Source organism: Alligator mississippiensis, chromosome 10 (assembly GCF_030867095.1).
Source record: "Alligator mississippiensis isolate rAllMis1 chromosome 10, rAllMis1, whole genome shotgun sequence".
NCBI classification, from domain to species: domain Eukaryota; kingdom Metazoa; phylum Chordata; order Crocodylia; family Alligatoridae; genus Alligator; species Alligator mississippiensis.
The window spans coordinates 33,278,567-33,293,235 of NC_081833.1; the positions used below are offsets into that span (position 1 = coordinate 33,278,567).

Sequence of the window (14,669 nt, forward strand, 5' to 3'; positions counted from 1 at the left end):
AGGATCGTTTCCTTAAAGCACAGCCACCCTTCTTGGGCTCCCATCCCTTCAAAACTCCTATTCTGCAGTGCGTCCTTGACTAATCGCCTGAGTGCATTGAGATCAGCTTTCCTAAAGTCTAGCACTTTATTGGTTGAGCCAAATCCAGAGAGAATTTCCTGGAAATGGAAATTCATTATCTTGGTGGTGCTATAATTCCAGAAAAGGACTGTCTATATGGGAGTTATATAGATATATCTACAGTGGTCTATTTATACTGGAAAAGCATAGCAGTACATTTCCCCAAGTAGATGAGTTTTTAAACTAGGAAACTTAAAATAGTGCAAGTCAATGTGTAGATACTAGTTTAAACTGCTGTTCGAAAGCAATCTGTACCTTGAACAGGGCCACCTGATTTCAGAGAGGCATCACCTACAAGGGTCAAATTAATTGGCTGCAGAGCAGGCTGGGCCTAATACATAAACCCAAGCTCTTAACCTGGGCTTTGGCTGCCTGTATTCCCTGTACTGCAGCAGTTGTACCTGTTTCTCTTCAACCTGGCTCCTGGCTGGTTCTTTGCTCCTGCTTACCCTTTTTGTGTGTTCTGGATTCTCTGGTGCCTGACTTCTGGCAATGTGTGGACTATGAATGCACCTATTGCTTACTGACTAGGACCTGGACTCTGATTTTGACCCTGTCATGCAGCCTTGGTCCTCCTCTGGCTCAGGTACTTGTGTACCCCTGTGCTCTTCCTGTACCTATGACCCCAGCTTACAACTGCATTCCTTTTGATAGGGGTTGGTTTAAGCTACACAAAAATGATTTACTCTTATATCTATATCAGTGTCCAGGCAGCAATGATCTAAACCAGTTAAAATTGGTGTGAATTTGTGTGTTTCCTCTCTATTATACATATGTACACTTCTATTTTCTACCCCCAGTATTGCCAACCCCACCGCATCAACATTTATGAGACAAACTTTTTAAAATCAAGAGACTTAGAATGTAAATTTATGAGATTATATTTTTGAAGGGGGGGGGTCAGAGACTGGGGGTCCTTGCATACCCTAGCAGGATGTGGGGTACTGTGGGTCAGGAGCAAGGGGCAAAAGCAGGGCTGGGGGGGGGGGGGGGGGCTATGGCTTGGGAGTGAAGGGTAGATGCACACATGCACGCACACATAGACAGCTGCATGAGGCTCTGTTGCATGACCCAACCCGGGCCCCATTCACCCCAGCCCCTGGCCCACTCCCTCCCTCACTGTAACAGCCTCGATCTGCCTCCACCCTCCTTTCCCTCTTTCCCCCTGCCCCTTCCCCTCCACAGACTTACCAGCATGGCACTCTACATGCACCAGAAGATAAAATCCCAAGATTTGATCTCTCTGTTAAGAGATCATGAGTCAGAGTCAATTTGACTTGGAAATCAGGAGTCTTGTGATTTTTTTCATGAGAGTTGACATTGCTGTATCCCAGGCATAAGGGCTAGAAAATTCTTCTTCTGCAAATGGAAAATGCTCTGTGTAACAAAGGTGGTAATGTCTGCCTGAATCTGTAGACTAAAACAAAATCTTTGAGAGGGGGAACAGCTTGTGGGGAGGGGAGGGGAGGGGAGGGGAGGGGAGGGGAAGAGGACTGGATCTAAATCTAAGACATCAAGCTGATAGCTTCATTGCCAGTATCTTTTAACTCTTTCATTTCTGCTTATTCTGGCACCGCCATTCGAGAGGTGCTCAGCCTTGTGCATAATTCCATGATTTTTGAGATGGGGGGGAGGGGGGAACATGAGGTCAGCAGAATGAAGATGCTGGAGTTTCAAAAGGGCAACTTCCCTACAACTCAAGGAGATATAGGCAATGTGCTTAGGAAGACGCAGTGAAAGATAAAGGGGCTCAGAATGCTTGGTAGCTTCTAAAGGGCACAGTATAGGAAACGGAACAAGAAACTATTCTGAAGTGACGAAAACATAAGAACAACAGGAAGAAACAACTGGACTTGCACAAGAAACATCTATGATGCCTTAAAAGCAAAATGAAAGCGTACAGGAGATGGAATGGCAGGTGGGCTACCAAGGAAGCATACTAGGAAATAGCAAGAACTTACAGGGACCAAATCAGAGAAGCAAAGGTAAAAATGAGCTGTAACTGGTGAGGTAAGTCAAGGACAAAAAGAGGTTCTAGAAATATGTTGGCAAGAAAAGAAAAAAGGAAGTTGTGGGTCCACTATTAACTAGGCAGGGGGAACTCTTAACAGAAGATGTGAAGAAGACAATGCTGCTTGCTCAGCAGCTATTTTGACTTGATCCACACACACACACACACACACACACACACACACACACACACTTTATTTGGAAGTGGAAGGGGACAAGCTGAGGGTCAAGACAACCAGGGATTTTGATTAGTTTTAGTGAATTCAATCAGCAGAGCCTGATGAATTGCATCCCAGGATACTGAAGAAACTGGCAGAGGAGATCTCTGAGCTTTTGGCAAATAACATTTATCAAGTTGTAGGAGACAGGTAAGATACCAGAGAACTGGTGTTTCTCTTTTTTCTTTTTTTCCCTCTCTTTACTTTTCTCTCTTTTTTTTTTTAAAGGAGAACCCAGAGAACTTATAGACTAATCAGCCCAACCTCAATACGCAGCAAGTTCCTAGAATGTATTAGAAGGAAGTCCATTTGTAAGCATCTGAGGGAGGAAAGGCTGATCATGAACAACCAGCGTGGATTTGCCAAGAACAGATTATGCCAAACAAATTTGATTTCCTTAAACAAAATAAGTGGCTGGGTAGACAAAGGGAGTGCCATGCATATGGTCTTCAATGAGTTGTCAAAGTCCCACATGATCTTTTTCATAAACAAATTGGAGAAATATGGGCTAGATGAAACTACATAAACTTGTATAGACAACTGACTCAATAGCTACAAGTGAAAGGTTTTGAGCAGAGTCCCAAAGGGATTCTGGTCTTGGCACTGTTAACATGTTTATTAATGATTTGAAAACTGGAATACAGTACAATGCTTCCTGAGCAAATTCCCAGATAACTCAAAACTGGGAAGGACTGCAAACATGCTGGAGATCAGGAGCACAATTTTGAAGGATCTTGATAAAGTAGAAAGATAGGCTAAATCCAATAGGATGAATTTCAGTGCTGACAAATTCAAGGCGTTGCACCTCTGGGGTGAGGGGACGGGGAAGTAATCAAAAACACAAATATTAAATGTGTGACAACTGGCTGGAAGGCAGCACTATGGAGATTGTGATCCACCAAAACTCTTGAGTCAGACTCGTACTGAGTCTGCAGTGTGATGTAGCTGCAAAAAAAATAAAATAAAAAAAAAATGCCACCCTGGGTTACATCAACAGAATGGATGCAAGACGCAGAAGGAGTTTGTGTCATTATTATGTGGCACCTTTTTCTGTAGATGAGGTCTAATGTGTAAAAAAGGACATGGAGAAGTTGGAAAGAGATGGGTGACAAAAAATGATAAAGGGCTTGGAAGGTAAGAGAGAGACTTGGAAATGAGCATGTTCGGCTTGTGAAAAAGGACATAAAGCTGGGACATGATAACAGTCTTCAAATACCTAAAGGTCTGCCATAAAGAACACTTTTTTTTCTCTCTCTGTTGCTGTAATTCCAAGGCCCTGCCATGCCTTCTGCACTCTGCAGCAAAGTAGGTTCAGATTGGAAAAGAAACTTTGGTTCAAGGACCAGGATCATCAGAAGGAGGTTAATGAGCAGGCAAAACATTCCTAGAGCAGCATCTTCCTTCCCTACCTTCCCCACTCTGGCAGGGCACTGAGAGGAGCCAGCCTGTGTCTGCGAGCTCCAGCCTGCCCAAAGGGCTTTAGCGAATCCCCGCTTCCTCCTTGCAGCGAGCATGAGGGCCGGGGAAACTGCACCGACTCCTGTGCCCACTTCAGCCATCCCAGGCCACAGTGCCAGGACCCGAGGACTGTCTGGAAATAGGACTGATCCCTCCTCGAGAGAAACGGGGTGATTTCATTTGGAGCTCCAGCACAAAAAAGCAGGCTGGGAAGCGCCAAATAACGGAGATGGCGCGACTGCAGGGGCCTTGGCTGGGAAAGCGAAGCCCTTCTCTCTGCCCCGCCGGGCTGCTCCAGCCCTGCCACCGCCGGGCTCCGGCCGGTCCTTGGCCCCAGGGCCGGAGCCGCGGGGCGCTGCGGGGCTGCGCGTGGGGCCCGGGGCTGGCTGCGCGGAGCCCGCAGCGGGATGCTCGTGGGACCGGCCCCGGCGTGTGCCCAAAACGGGGGCGCGGGCACGAGGGTGCGGGCTTGCAGCGCCGCCTCCGACTCGCCAGCACGGCACCAGGCGCCCCGAGCTGCGGGGAGACGTGCACGTGGGGCGTCCCTCCAGCAGTGCCGTGGCGACCCCGGCATCCAGCCCCGCGCGGCACGTGGAGCCAGAGGTACCGCGCCCGGCTCCGGCTACTGCTCCGGCTCCTTTAAATCCCGCAGGTGGGGGTGATGACGTCACTGCTTCCCCGGGCTGCGGGAGAGACCCGAGCATCAGCGGCGATGGAGCAGCGCGGCGGCGGCGGCGGCGGCGGCCGGAGGAAGGGGCCGGCCCGGACCCGGGGCGCTCCCCCGCCGGCGGGAGGCGAGCCCGGTAGCGGCCACCGCAAGGTGAGGGCCCCGCACCTGCTGCCGGGCGGCCGATGGGGAGCGGGCGGCCGGGCAGGGAGGCTGGCGCTGCCGATGGCTGTCCTGGCCGCCGCCTGGGCAGGGGAGCGGGGCTGCTCGGGGAAGGGCACCACCACGCCGTGCTGCCCCCGGAGCCCAGGCCCCCGTGAGGCTGGAGGGAGCTCTGGGAGCCGGCAGCACGGGGCCCGCGGACACACCGCCCAGCGCGGGCTGCCCCCTCGCTTCCCCGGGGCTCGAGCGGCCGAGCGCCCTTGGCACCGCTGGCGGGAGGAGCCGGCAGCCCGGCTCCTGCCCCGTACAGAGGGGCCTGCTGCCTCTTGGCAGTGCCACCTGACTGCTCGCCCACGGCTGCCAGAGATTTGACAGGTGAGCAGGCTAATGGCTGGTTTCTCCTGCTCTGCCTCAGGCCTGCGGGAGTTTGGTGCTGGGCCTGGGCCATTTCATGACAAGGTAGCAAAAGATGATCTGGAGCCGTGGAGAGACCGAGTGTGAGGTGTGCATGGGGAGCTGTGCTTTGTGGAGCAAGGAAAGCAGTTCTGACTCTTGCAGCTCATAGGGGCTGAATGCAACTCTGGCCTGAATCTGGAGCTTCCTGTCACTCCCGCTGCCCGGCAAGCTTTCACTGGGGCAGGAAGTTCACTGATGTGAAGTTAGGCAAGATCTGCCTAGCCCTGCCCTTCAGGGTCCTCCCTGCTCCATCCCCCCTCCCCCCCCCTTTGTACCTCTCCCCAAGTGGTCGTCTTCTTGCCTCACAATGGACTTTCTTTGACCTATAGCAAACCTGTGTGGCACTTGCAGCTTATCTAGTTTCAGGTGCATATGCCTTTTTGCCTATCTCCCTGCTGCACTCCAGTCTGCTCCTCAGTAGGATGACCCTGATTGTCCCTTCCCCTTCTCTGCCCCCCTCCCTGCCCACTTCACACCGTGTGAATGTTGGCTGAACTGACAGTGTTATCCAGGAGCCCACAAATTTGCGGGGTAGAGCTCATTCCTGGAGCTGAAAGTATAGTGCCTACCCTTAGAGGAAGGGAAGAAATCCCAAAGGAGGGTTACCAAGAAATGAAGGAGACATTAAGGGAATGCTATGAGTGTCAGCAAGTTGGATTTGTGCTCTTCCAGGGATGAGAGGGGAAATGAAGGGTATGGAGGGGAGTAGGGCTCCAAGGGAGGAGGTGAGTATTGGTACCTGCTTCTAAAGAGCATCCATAAAATCTGCAGCTTGAGATATCTGTCATATCTTGTTATATATCTTCAGCCTTGGGTCCAGCCCCAGGTGGGATGCATCAACATCCCCATGTTGCAGACAGCCGAGTTGAGCACAGAAGCAACTGAGATGCCACTGCAACCTAATGCAGAACACTAAGACCAAGCTGTAACCCAAGGATAAGTAGCTTTTGGGATCCAGCCTGAGAGCACTTCTAGGAATCTGATCTTGCCCAGTGCTAAGTTAGCACCTGGACCTTTGGGCTGTCTGGTTTCAGTGCCTGGAATTGCTAACCATTGTTGGACCTTAGCCTCATGTCCCAATATTGCACTTGTGCCATCTGGAGATGAAGGGCTGTCTCCCTGACACTTGCATCCAGTGGGGCACCTGTGCTAAGTGATTTGCCTGAAAGCACAGAATGAACTAAGAATAGAACCCAGGAGCCCTGGGCTTTCCTTTTTGTAGAGAGGATACAATTACTCCACTAAGGGGAAGATGATGAGGGACAGCAGCCAATGTCTGCCTGCCCCCCTATCAATCTCCCCTTAATTGGATTAATGATGGCTGGGGGATCTTGGCTGCTATACCTCATCCTTTGCTCTTGCCTAATAGGCCTTCTGTCCCACTAGAGCTTATGAAAGAGGACCAGTTCCTTGGGGTGGGGAGAGAACCCCGCTTCCTGCTGTAGGGTTCCATGGTTGTTGAGCAGAGATGGAAACACAGCCCCTCATTGAAAAGGACAAATGGTGTGAGCCAGGCCAGAGTGCTGGGACAAAAGTGGCTGTGGGGCTTGCAGGTACCATGGTCAAGGGGAGAGGAAGCCAAGGCTCTGGTGGAGTGGGGTTCATTCTACCATGGGCCTTGGGCTGTGGCACTGGGTGATGCCCCTGATCCTTCATATTCTGTTCTATACACAGAAGACCCAGGTCAAGCTGGGCAGGGAAAACAGCAGACAGCCTGAGGATTGGGAAGAAGCATGGCCTGAGAACTGTCCCTTGCTGAACCCCTCAGTGCTCCGCTCCATCAGTCAGAAGGAAGGGGTCAGGCCTGCTATTTTGTGTGTGCACTACCCCCATGTATTGTGGGACCTTCACACACCAGCAACCAGTGGGGGCAAGTGGGAGTGCGTGTGGAAGGCCAGGTCCTTTCATGTATATCACTCTTCGTAGTGTAAATGACTCTGGTAGTGTTAATGATCTTTTTCTCCCACAGAACAGGCACACTGCTTATCTTCTTCTATTCAGAGGGCCATTCCTTCTGCCATCAGATGAGCTTTTGCAGCCTTCACCACTCCATCTGGAACAGTCTGGCATTTCTTAGCTCACTATGAATGCAGCAATGGCAGCTGGGAGCTGTGGCAGTGAGGGGTTCTTCTAAAGTCAGCTCCCCACCACATGTCTTTTGGTGCCATTGCCTCCTACATAGCAGTTGGATCAACAAAATCTGGACCTTTGTTCTTGGTTTTCAGTGTTCAGCATTGCCTCCTGTGTATGGCTGTGGTCTCCTTAGTGTTTATCTGAGCACTGGTGAATCTTCTGCCCTATGCTTTTACAAGGTCTGTCACTTTTCAGGCCTTTGTACTCCCTCCCAAGCTCCTAAAATCTCATGATACCCCATTGTGACCCATTTGAGGTTGCCTCTGCTTCTCTGCTCTAAGCTGGCTCACCAGGACTGGAATGGCTGAAGAAAAGATTCTTTTCACACTGTTCCTTACTGCACACAGAACCCAGTGCCTGTGAGAACAAGACAGCAGGTGTCCAGCTGGTGCTGTGTGAGTGCCTATGCAGTGCAGACATGGTTACTCACAACTCGGTACCTTGCTGTGCTGCCCTGAGACCATGATTGAAGGAGCTAGAAAGTGCTTTCCTTGCTGCTATATAAGCCTGCCTTTGCCTCTGAGTCAGCCTTTACAACAGGAAACCCTCACTGCTCTGATTGCTAGGGAGGAAAGAAAGCTGAAGTGGTGGGGGCAGCAGTGTTGAGTGGTGACCCAAAAGGCTGGCTGGGGGGCAGAAGTATCTGTGTCAAGAGCTCATTGACTTGTTTCTCCCAGGGCTGGATATGGGCTGCCATGAGACCTGGATCTTTTTGGCCCCTCAAATTTCCTTTTCTCAGGCAAAGTGGCTCTGGAATGCAAACAACCTGATAGGGTAATCTGTACTTCCATCTTGGTCATTTGGAGCTTCCCATCCTGCTTTCTTGTGTTGGAGCTCACGAACACACAGTAGCTCACCCCAGTGCTCTGCTCCGGTGCCCTGTGAGAGTGGGAAAGGTAGAGAAGGAAGATCCTGGTCTAGAAATGTCTTGTCTGCCCAAAGGGCTTTGGCAAATCCTCAGCTTCCACCACAAATGGAAGCAATAAGCAAATGGAAGAGAGCCCTGTGCATAATGGCCAGGGAAACCACACTGACTCCTGTGCCCAAGCTTCAGCCATCCAAGGTCACAGTGTCGGGGCCTGAGGCCTGCCCTAAAATAAGACTGATGCTCTCCTCTTGAGAGAAATGGGGTGACCTACAGAGAATACAGATAACAGCATATTCTCGTCCATCCTTATCCCAAGTTCTTTGGATCTTCTAGGCTTCCCCATTAGCTGTAAGATGAGAGCAGCCCTGAGTCAGGCTGGTTCTCATGTTGGGTTGATGTATGCTATTTTTCACAGGATGAATGAGTAGCAAGTACAAGGGCAGAAAGGAGAGTCTACATTCAGGGTGAAGGGGACACCTTGTGCAGCAGAGTCTAATGTACTCTCTGTTTTTTCTCTCTAAGATGGAGCTGAGTCACCATGACAACATGGATCAGGGATCATCCTCGTCCATTGGGCCCCAGTCCATATCACCAAGGGGCTCCATTACAGCAACCTCCCCTGGACTACTTGGTCCCATTGTAGCCCAGTTCAGCACAGAGGGGTCTGTTAGATTCCAACCTGAGGGGTCCAGTGGGGCCCTCTCAGCAGCTTTCCCTGGGGGGAGCATACCTCCAATGCAGAGGGGTTCCTGGCCAGATGTGCTCTTTGACCCTTTTCACTCTGGACCCTCTCGCTCACAGCCTGATGGATCACAGTACAGTGGGCCAGAGGACAGGTCCCTAAGCAGGCCTAGTCAGCCGTTGTCTTTGGAGGTCAACAGAGCCCAACCTGATGGGGCAGGCGGGGTCCAAATGTTCACACTGCCTAACTTACTGTCCCCAGGGGAGTGCAGGCCTCTGTCCCCTGGCTCTGGCAGCTCTGCATCCCATGCTGGTATTTCACCCTCTGTCAAGCTCAACCAGTCACCCAGCCGGTCCCCACTACCAGAACTCTGCACCTTTGATCCAGCCACCTCAGGAAAACTGCTCCTCATGGAGCGGAAGGAAGCACTTCCCAAAGCTGAGTCCAGCGACTATCTCTCAGCAGGCAGAACTGGCTCATCCCACAGACCTGTGAGCCTCCCCAAAGCCATTTCCAGTGAGCTCATCTCAGGAGGAAGGATAGGCCCCTCCAAGCCTGGGATCCTGTTGAAAGCTGAGTCAGAGGAGTTCACCTCTTACGGGAGGGCTGGCTCATCCCCTGGCCTGCCCAGCTGCGTGGACGCCTCTGAGGCTCTGCAGGGCCGGGCTGCTGAAGACACAACGTTCCGGTGAGCATGGGTCTGTGAAGCTGGGGCAGGCTCATCAGCCTGTCACCCCTACCGTGAGGAGGGAGGTTCAGCCTTTCACTGGGGTGCTGGGCAGACTTTTGGGGGTATTACATAAGAAATCAGAGCCTGTTCCAGAGATGTGTAGTGCTCTAAGCTCTACTGCTGTGGGCTAGGAAGAAGGAGGTGCAACACTCCAAATACTGAGTGGGGGCCTGGTTGTGGGTGTGCTTCTCTTGGTGTTTAGAAGTAGAAAAATCACTGCTTTTGTCCTCTCTAAATGTAGCCTCTGGGTCTTCCACTCAAAGCTAAGGAGGCCAACAGAGGCCATCCTAGCCCACATGGGCTAGCAGAGTCCTTTCCATAAAGGCAGGGACAAGAGGGAGTAGAGTCCATATGGGATTGTCACCTGCTTCCTGTCCTCAAGAGTTGGGAGTGGCCTGAGATACGTTGCCCAAGGGGAGATGAGCCTAAAGGGCTATGGGGACTGACACTCCCTCCTTTCATGTCACATCCCAGCTCCCAGATCTCTGGAACTGCCCTGTCTACCCACCCTGGAACCATATCATGCTTTCCACACCTGCAAGGGTACTGTCTGCCCATGCCATCAGTAGAGCAAGCTGGTTGGTGTTTAGTACATGCTGCACTATTATGTTAAGGCATTGTGTTAATAGCAGCTCTGCATCAAGGAGAGCGAATTCCTGCCCTGGGCTCTGCCAGGCACTGAAAACTCAATCTGTTCTCAGTCGGTAGCTGTTTCGGAAGGAACAGCTAACTATGCTGAAATTCTGTCTGAACAAGGACCATTTTCCCCAGACTTCAATTGACCCTTTCCTCCCCAGAGACCTAAGAAAGAAGTTGAGCTCTGCCTCGAGGACAACCAAGTTGAACAAGGATTGGGGAAACAAGTTTTGGGGAATCAATTCCCCTGAAGATGCCCTAACCCAAGGAGGCTCTCTTGACTTGAGAAGCCTTGACTTGCCTCTGGAAGTACTATATACAGAGATTGTACCTAAAGTCCAACCAGCTTCCATATCATGTGCTTCCCTGTGAGATGTCCTGCTTCTGTGACAGCATCTGCTCCCTGGCTGGCTTCCCTTGCAGCCTCCAGTATGACCCATTAGTACAGCATAGGCTCTGGGGCTTGAACCCCCTGCCCTTTGGTGCTCTTATGTGTTGTGCAAATGGCTTAACATATTCATATGTGTATTTGAAAATAATTTGCATTTGCTATAAAAACAATGACATGTTCTGCCCTGAGTAGCATAAGGAGTAGTCAAGGGGCTGCATAACAAGGGATACGAGTGATAACCCAGTCTAGGTGCAGGACTACAGGACCAAAAGCTGAGCACTTTGTCTTCTGCCTGCTTATACATGCCCTGTGCACATGGGCTAGCAAGTTCAGAAGTACTAATTATGCTTCAGAGGACAGTCTTCCTCAGTTGTTTTGTGGGTGCTTAATGTTGTGCTGTTAGCCCATGTTCCATGCACCTGGAAGGGCTCAGCTCCCCCTGGTAATGTCTGTGGACAGAGTGCCTAACAGGCTTTTCTTGGGTTGAGCCTCTCTAGACACTTACCTTATTCCTCAGCCTTGGATGTGACTAGTCATTTCTTCTTCCAAAGTGACAACTTCTGGATGAAGAGCTAAAGAAACCGAAGGGGAGGGGGGCAACTGGTGAGCGGGGTTGAAGCAGGGAGAGCTGGAGAGGGGCTGAGTAAGCACCCTGTATCAGAACACAAGCATGCTCTTCCTTTGTCTTTCCAAGTATCACTGTGGTCACCTGGAACGTTGGCACAGCCATGCCCCCGAGTGATGTGACATCCCTGCTGCACCTCAACATGGGTGACACGACTGACACTGATATGATCGCCATTGGGTAAGGAACAGAGGTGCCAGGGGCCTTTGAGCCAATGGATCCTCCCCCTTTTTAGGTCATATCAGTGCATCAGGGGCTACTGAGGGAAGCTGTCCTGTAGTGGCTAGGTCCACAGAGAGGTTAACAGACCTACTGCTTGGGTTGCCTCATGGGCAGATCTAGAATTTTTAAAAGTGGGGTGCAGGTAGTGAGGTGCATCATTACAAGTAAAACAATACATATTTTTCTCCAGTTTCAAAGAAACTAGAAGTGTATTAATATGCTAGGGGCCTAGGGGTATACTAGGGGCCTAGGGCTTAGAGGCCTATGGGTATACTATTCAGTTTAAGATTGAAGCAAAAACAAATATAACTTTATTGGAATGAGTTAAAAACAATCTGTAGGGCTGTGAAATAGGACCTTCATTATCAGGAGCAGCTAACAGATAGCAGAACTGCAGAAGAAAGGGTAGCTTGAGTGATGGAACATAAAGACCATTAAAAGGAAGAGAGGTTCATTAATACCTGTAGAATTAAGAGTTTAGAAGGGATCAGGCAGATTTATAATGATGCCCCAGAGTCAAGAGAGTCGGCACAGCCTGACTAAAAATGCTGCTGCCATTGTCCGACAGTTGATTTAAAACTTTGGGTGGACCAGGAATTAAACGGGGTATGAGTGCACCAGTGCATACCCCCTGGAACTACTCCTGAGTGTCCTAAAGGAGTTCTGTGCCTGAAATGACTGAGGCCTAGCCTTTGAGCAGACAGACTGGTGTTCTAGTACTGCTTCCCTAAGTGTGTGTATTTTTATGTATATTTTATTACATGTTATAGAATAGCAGTGAAAGGGATTAAAAATCAAACACACACACAAATATAACATTAAAAGTAGTAAGAACACTCTAGCCCAGGGGTGGGCAAAATACTGTCTAGCCACATCATCTGCCCTCTGACTCTCCTCTTCATACTTGCCCAGCTTCCACACAAGCCAGCAACTACAATAGAAACCAACGGCAGCCTGCACCTCTCAGGGTCAGACTTTTGGATAGCTAAACCTCCCCTCCAAAGTCCCATAGGAACTTCATCCTCATCAGTCTGCCTTTGTACATACTAAGCAGGCCTCAAGGGCAAGATTTTGTTGTCCTTTTATTGCTGACACCAGTAATAGTGCAATTCTATCAATAAAGCAGCACTCAGTTCAGTACAGTGAAATTCTGTCGGCAATGCTGGTCTAATTTAAGACAGGCCACTTGGGTGTTATTTTATGTATTTTAGTAGGGCCAGTTGACTGTGGCTGGGATGGTGGTCCTCCTGTGCTAGGTGCTTTGCATGTGTAGAGTAAAAGAGCTAGCCTGAATGAGACTACGTTTGGGCTTGGTTTGTCTCTGCTAGTGGCCTGGGAAGGCAGATATGCCCTTGCTCAGTCATATATTAGGCTGGTGGTTTGGTCCCCTGTATCTGTTTGGCATGGTTCCTCATTCCTATCAGTCTCCAGGGAGTCATGACTTCTCTTCCCTCCCTTTTATCTGGGTTAAACCAGAGTTCCCCCAGGGATCTTCACTTTCTACATACTTACTTGTTTTATTTTGCCTCATTATGTCACATGACATTGTTAACAGTCCTCGGTTGTTCTCTTGAAACATTTCCCACTCATTTCATTTTGGTAATAATTGCCAAGGCTGAGCTGGGGCATATAATTAATAATCCTGAAGTGCCATTGATGCAAACCTTGACATAAGTGTGATGGAGGTGCTGGGACACTCAAAGAAGAAACTCTGCAGTTTGTCTCTGTGCAGAGATCCTGCCTGAGGTTGTTACTTACATTCTATGGGCTTTTTTCTGGGCTTATTAATGATTCTTGCTTTAATAAATGCATATTTGATTGTTGGAGTCAAATAAGTCAATAGGTTGCTTATATCCATCTATTCCATCTTCTGTTGGTGGGTTTATAAGCATCTATAGCACACTTCTCATGTCTGCCAAATGTTTGTGATGTCTATTAATTGCTTCTGAGCCTTTTAGAAGGTATCTTTAAATAGTGCCTTAATATTTAATGTGACCATGATAACTTTGTGATTTATAATATGCCTTTGAAAAGTTATTCAGATCTCCCTGTTGCTGAGATGGGCTTAGACTTTGCCAAGTGCTTGGCACATTTGATGTATGAGAAACTTGAGCTCCTCGTGAATTCTGGCCCCAGTTTTAAGCTTGGCACCCATAACACCTAAGACCTCCTGAGTCCCAGAGGTCTATGAATCAAGGAAATTGACTTCCATTTACTTCAAGGGAGGTGTCTTTAGTCTCTTCAGACAACACCCACAAAGTGAAAACTCACCCTCAGGTTACCGTTCATCTCTGTGTCTAGCTTGCAGTGCAGAAGGAAACAGGTAGACCACTTCTGCTGGGAATAGCCTCTCTGCCTAAGCCACATGCTTGGGATCTTGAGGCTGGACAGAATACAGATATACTCATCTGTCTACTCTCAGCAGCAAGGACTGTCCTGGAGGGATGGAGTCTACATGTTGCCAAAATCCTGGGTTTTTTTAGGATTGGACTTCAGCTCCTGTTCAGAGGGTGACCAAGTACCATCTTGGCAGCCCTGTGATCAGCTTCCTGTCTGTCTCCATTCCAGGCTGCAGGAGGTGAATTCCATGATAAATAAACGCCTGAAGGATGCTCTCTTTATGGACCAATGGAGTGAGCTCTTCATGGATGTGCTGAGTCCTTTTAACTTTGTATTGGTAAGGTTGTGTGTGAAAAGAATCCTGGGCTCAGGAGCCTGCTTAGTTTGGGCAGAAATCTGATGAAATCCACCTGGACATCCTACCCAGAAGTGCAGGATATGTCCCTTAACCCAGTGAAAACTCATCAAGGATGAAGAACTATTGAGAACTCCCTGGAAGAACACAGGGAGCTATTAAAAAGGAGACAGTCTGGTGCCACCACCAGACTAATGACCATGGACCAGCAAGAGGCTGTATTGCTTAAGAGTTAGAGCACAAGGCTGGGAGGGCTTTGCCAACAACTTTCTGGGTGATTCTGGACAGGGTGCTTCCCCTCTAAGTGTCTTAATGTCCCCAGCTGTAAAATGGGAGTTAGGATGTACCAATTCTGTGCAGCTAAGGCGGGCTAACTAAGCACTAGGGTAATGATTGTAGTTCTGTAGGTCTCAGCTGCAAACCTGGTAGGTACAAATGCCTGAATGACAATTAACTGCCTCAAAACACCGTTCTTGTGTTCTGAAAACTAAAAATTCACTGACAAAAATCTATATTCATGTTGAGCTAAGGTCACCCTGTGGAGTCTCGTGCTCTTTCAGAATGTCAAGGTCAGGAAGAGTCAAGCCTCAGAAAAC

The 14,669-nt window shown here is 49.5% G+C and overlaps 1 protein-coding gene across 4 annotated transcripts in view; it reads left to right on the forward strand.

Annotated features, from left to right (window-relative positions):
- The first annotated feature begins 4,509 nt into the window (after positions 1–4,509).
- The window catches only part of INPP5J (inositol polyphosphate-5-phosphatase J), a 28,477-nt gene continuing 18,317 nt past the window's right edge, over positions 4,510–14,669 (forward strand). The window contains exons 1-4 of one of the 4 annotated variants that reach the window (XM_006273487.4): positions 4,510–4,626; positions 8,615–9,462; positions 11,226–11,336; positions 13,947–14,055. In XM_006273487.4, coding sequence (XP_006273549.4) covers positions 4,519–4,626; positions 8,615–9,462; positions 11,226–11,336; positions 13,947–14,055 — 1,176 coding nt within the window. In that variant the 5' untranslated portion in view covers positions 4,510–4,518. Of the gene's footprint in view, positions 4,627–7,030; positions 7,404–8,614; positions 9,463–11,225; positions 11,337–13,946; positions 14,056–14,669 lie in introns of those variants that run through there. The other 3 variants (XM_059713622.1, XM_019490990.2, XM_059713621.1) reach the window with 3 other exon arrangements.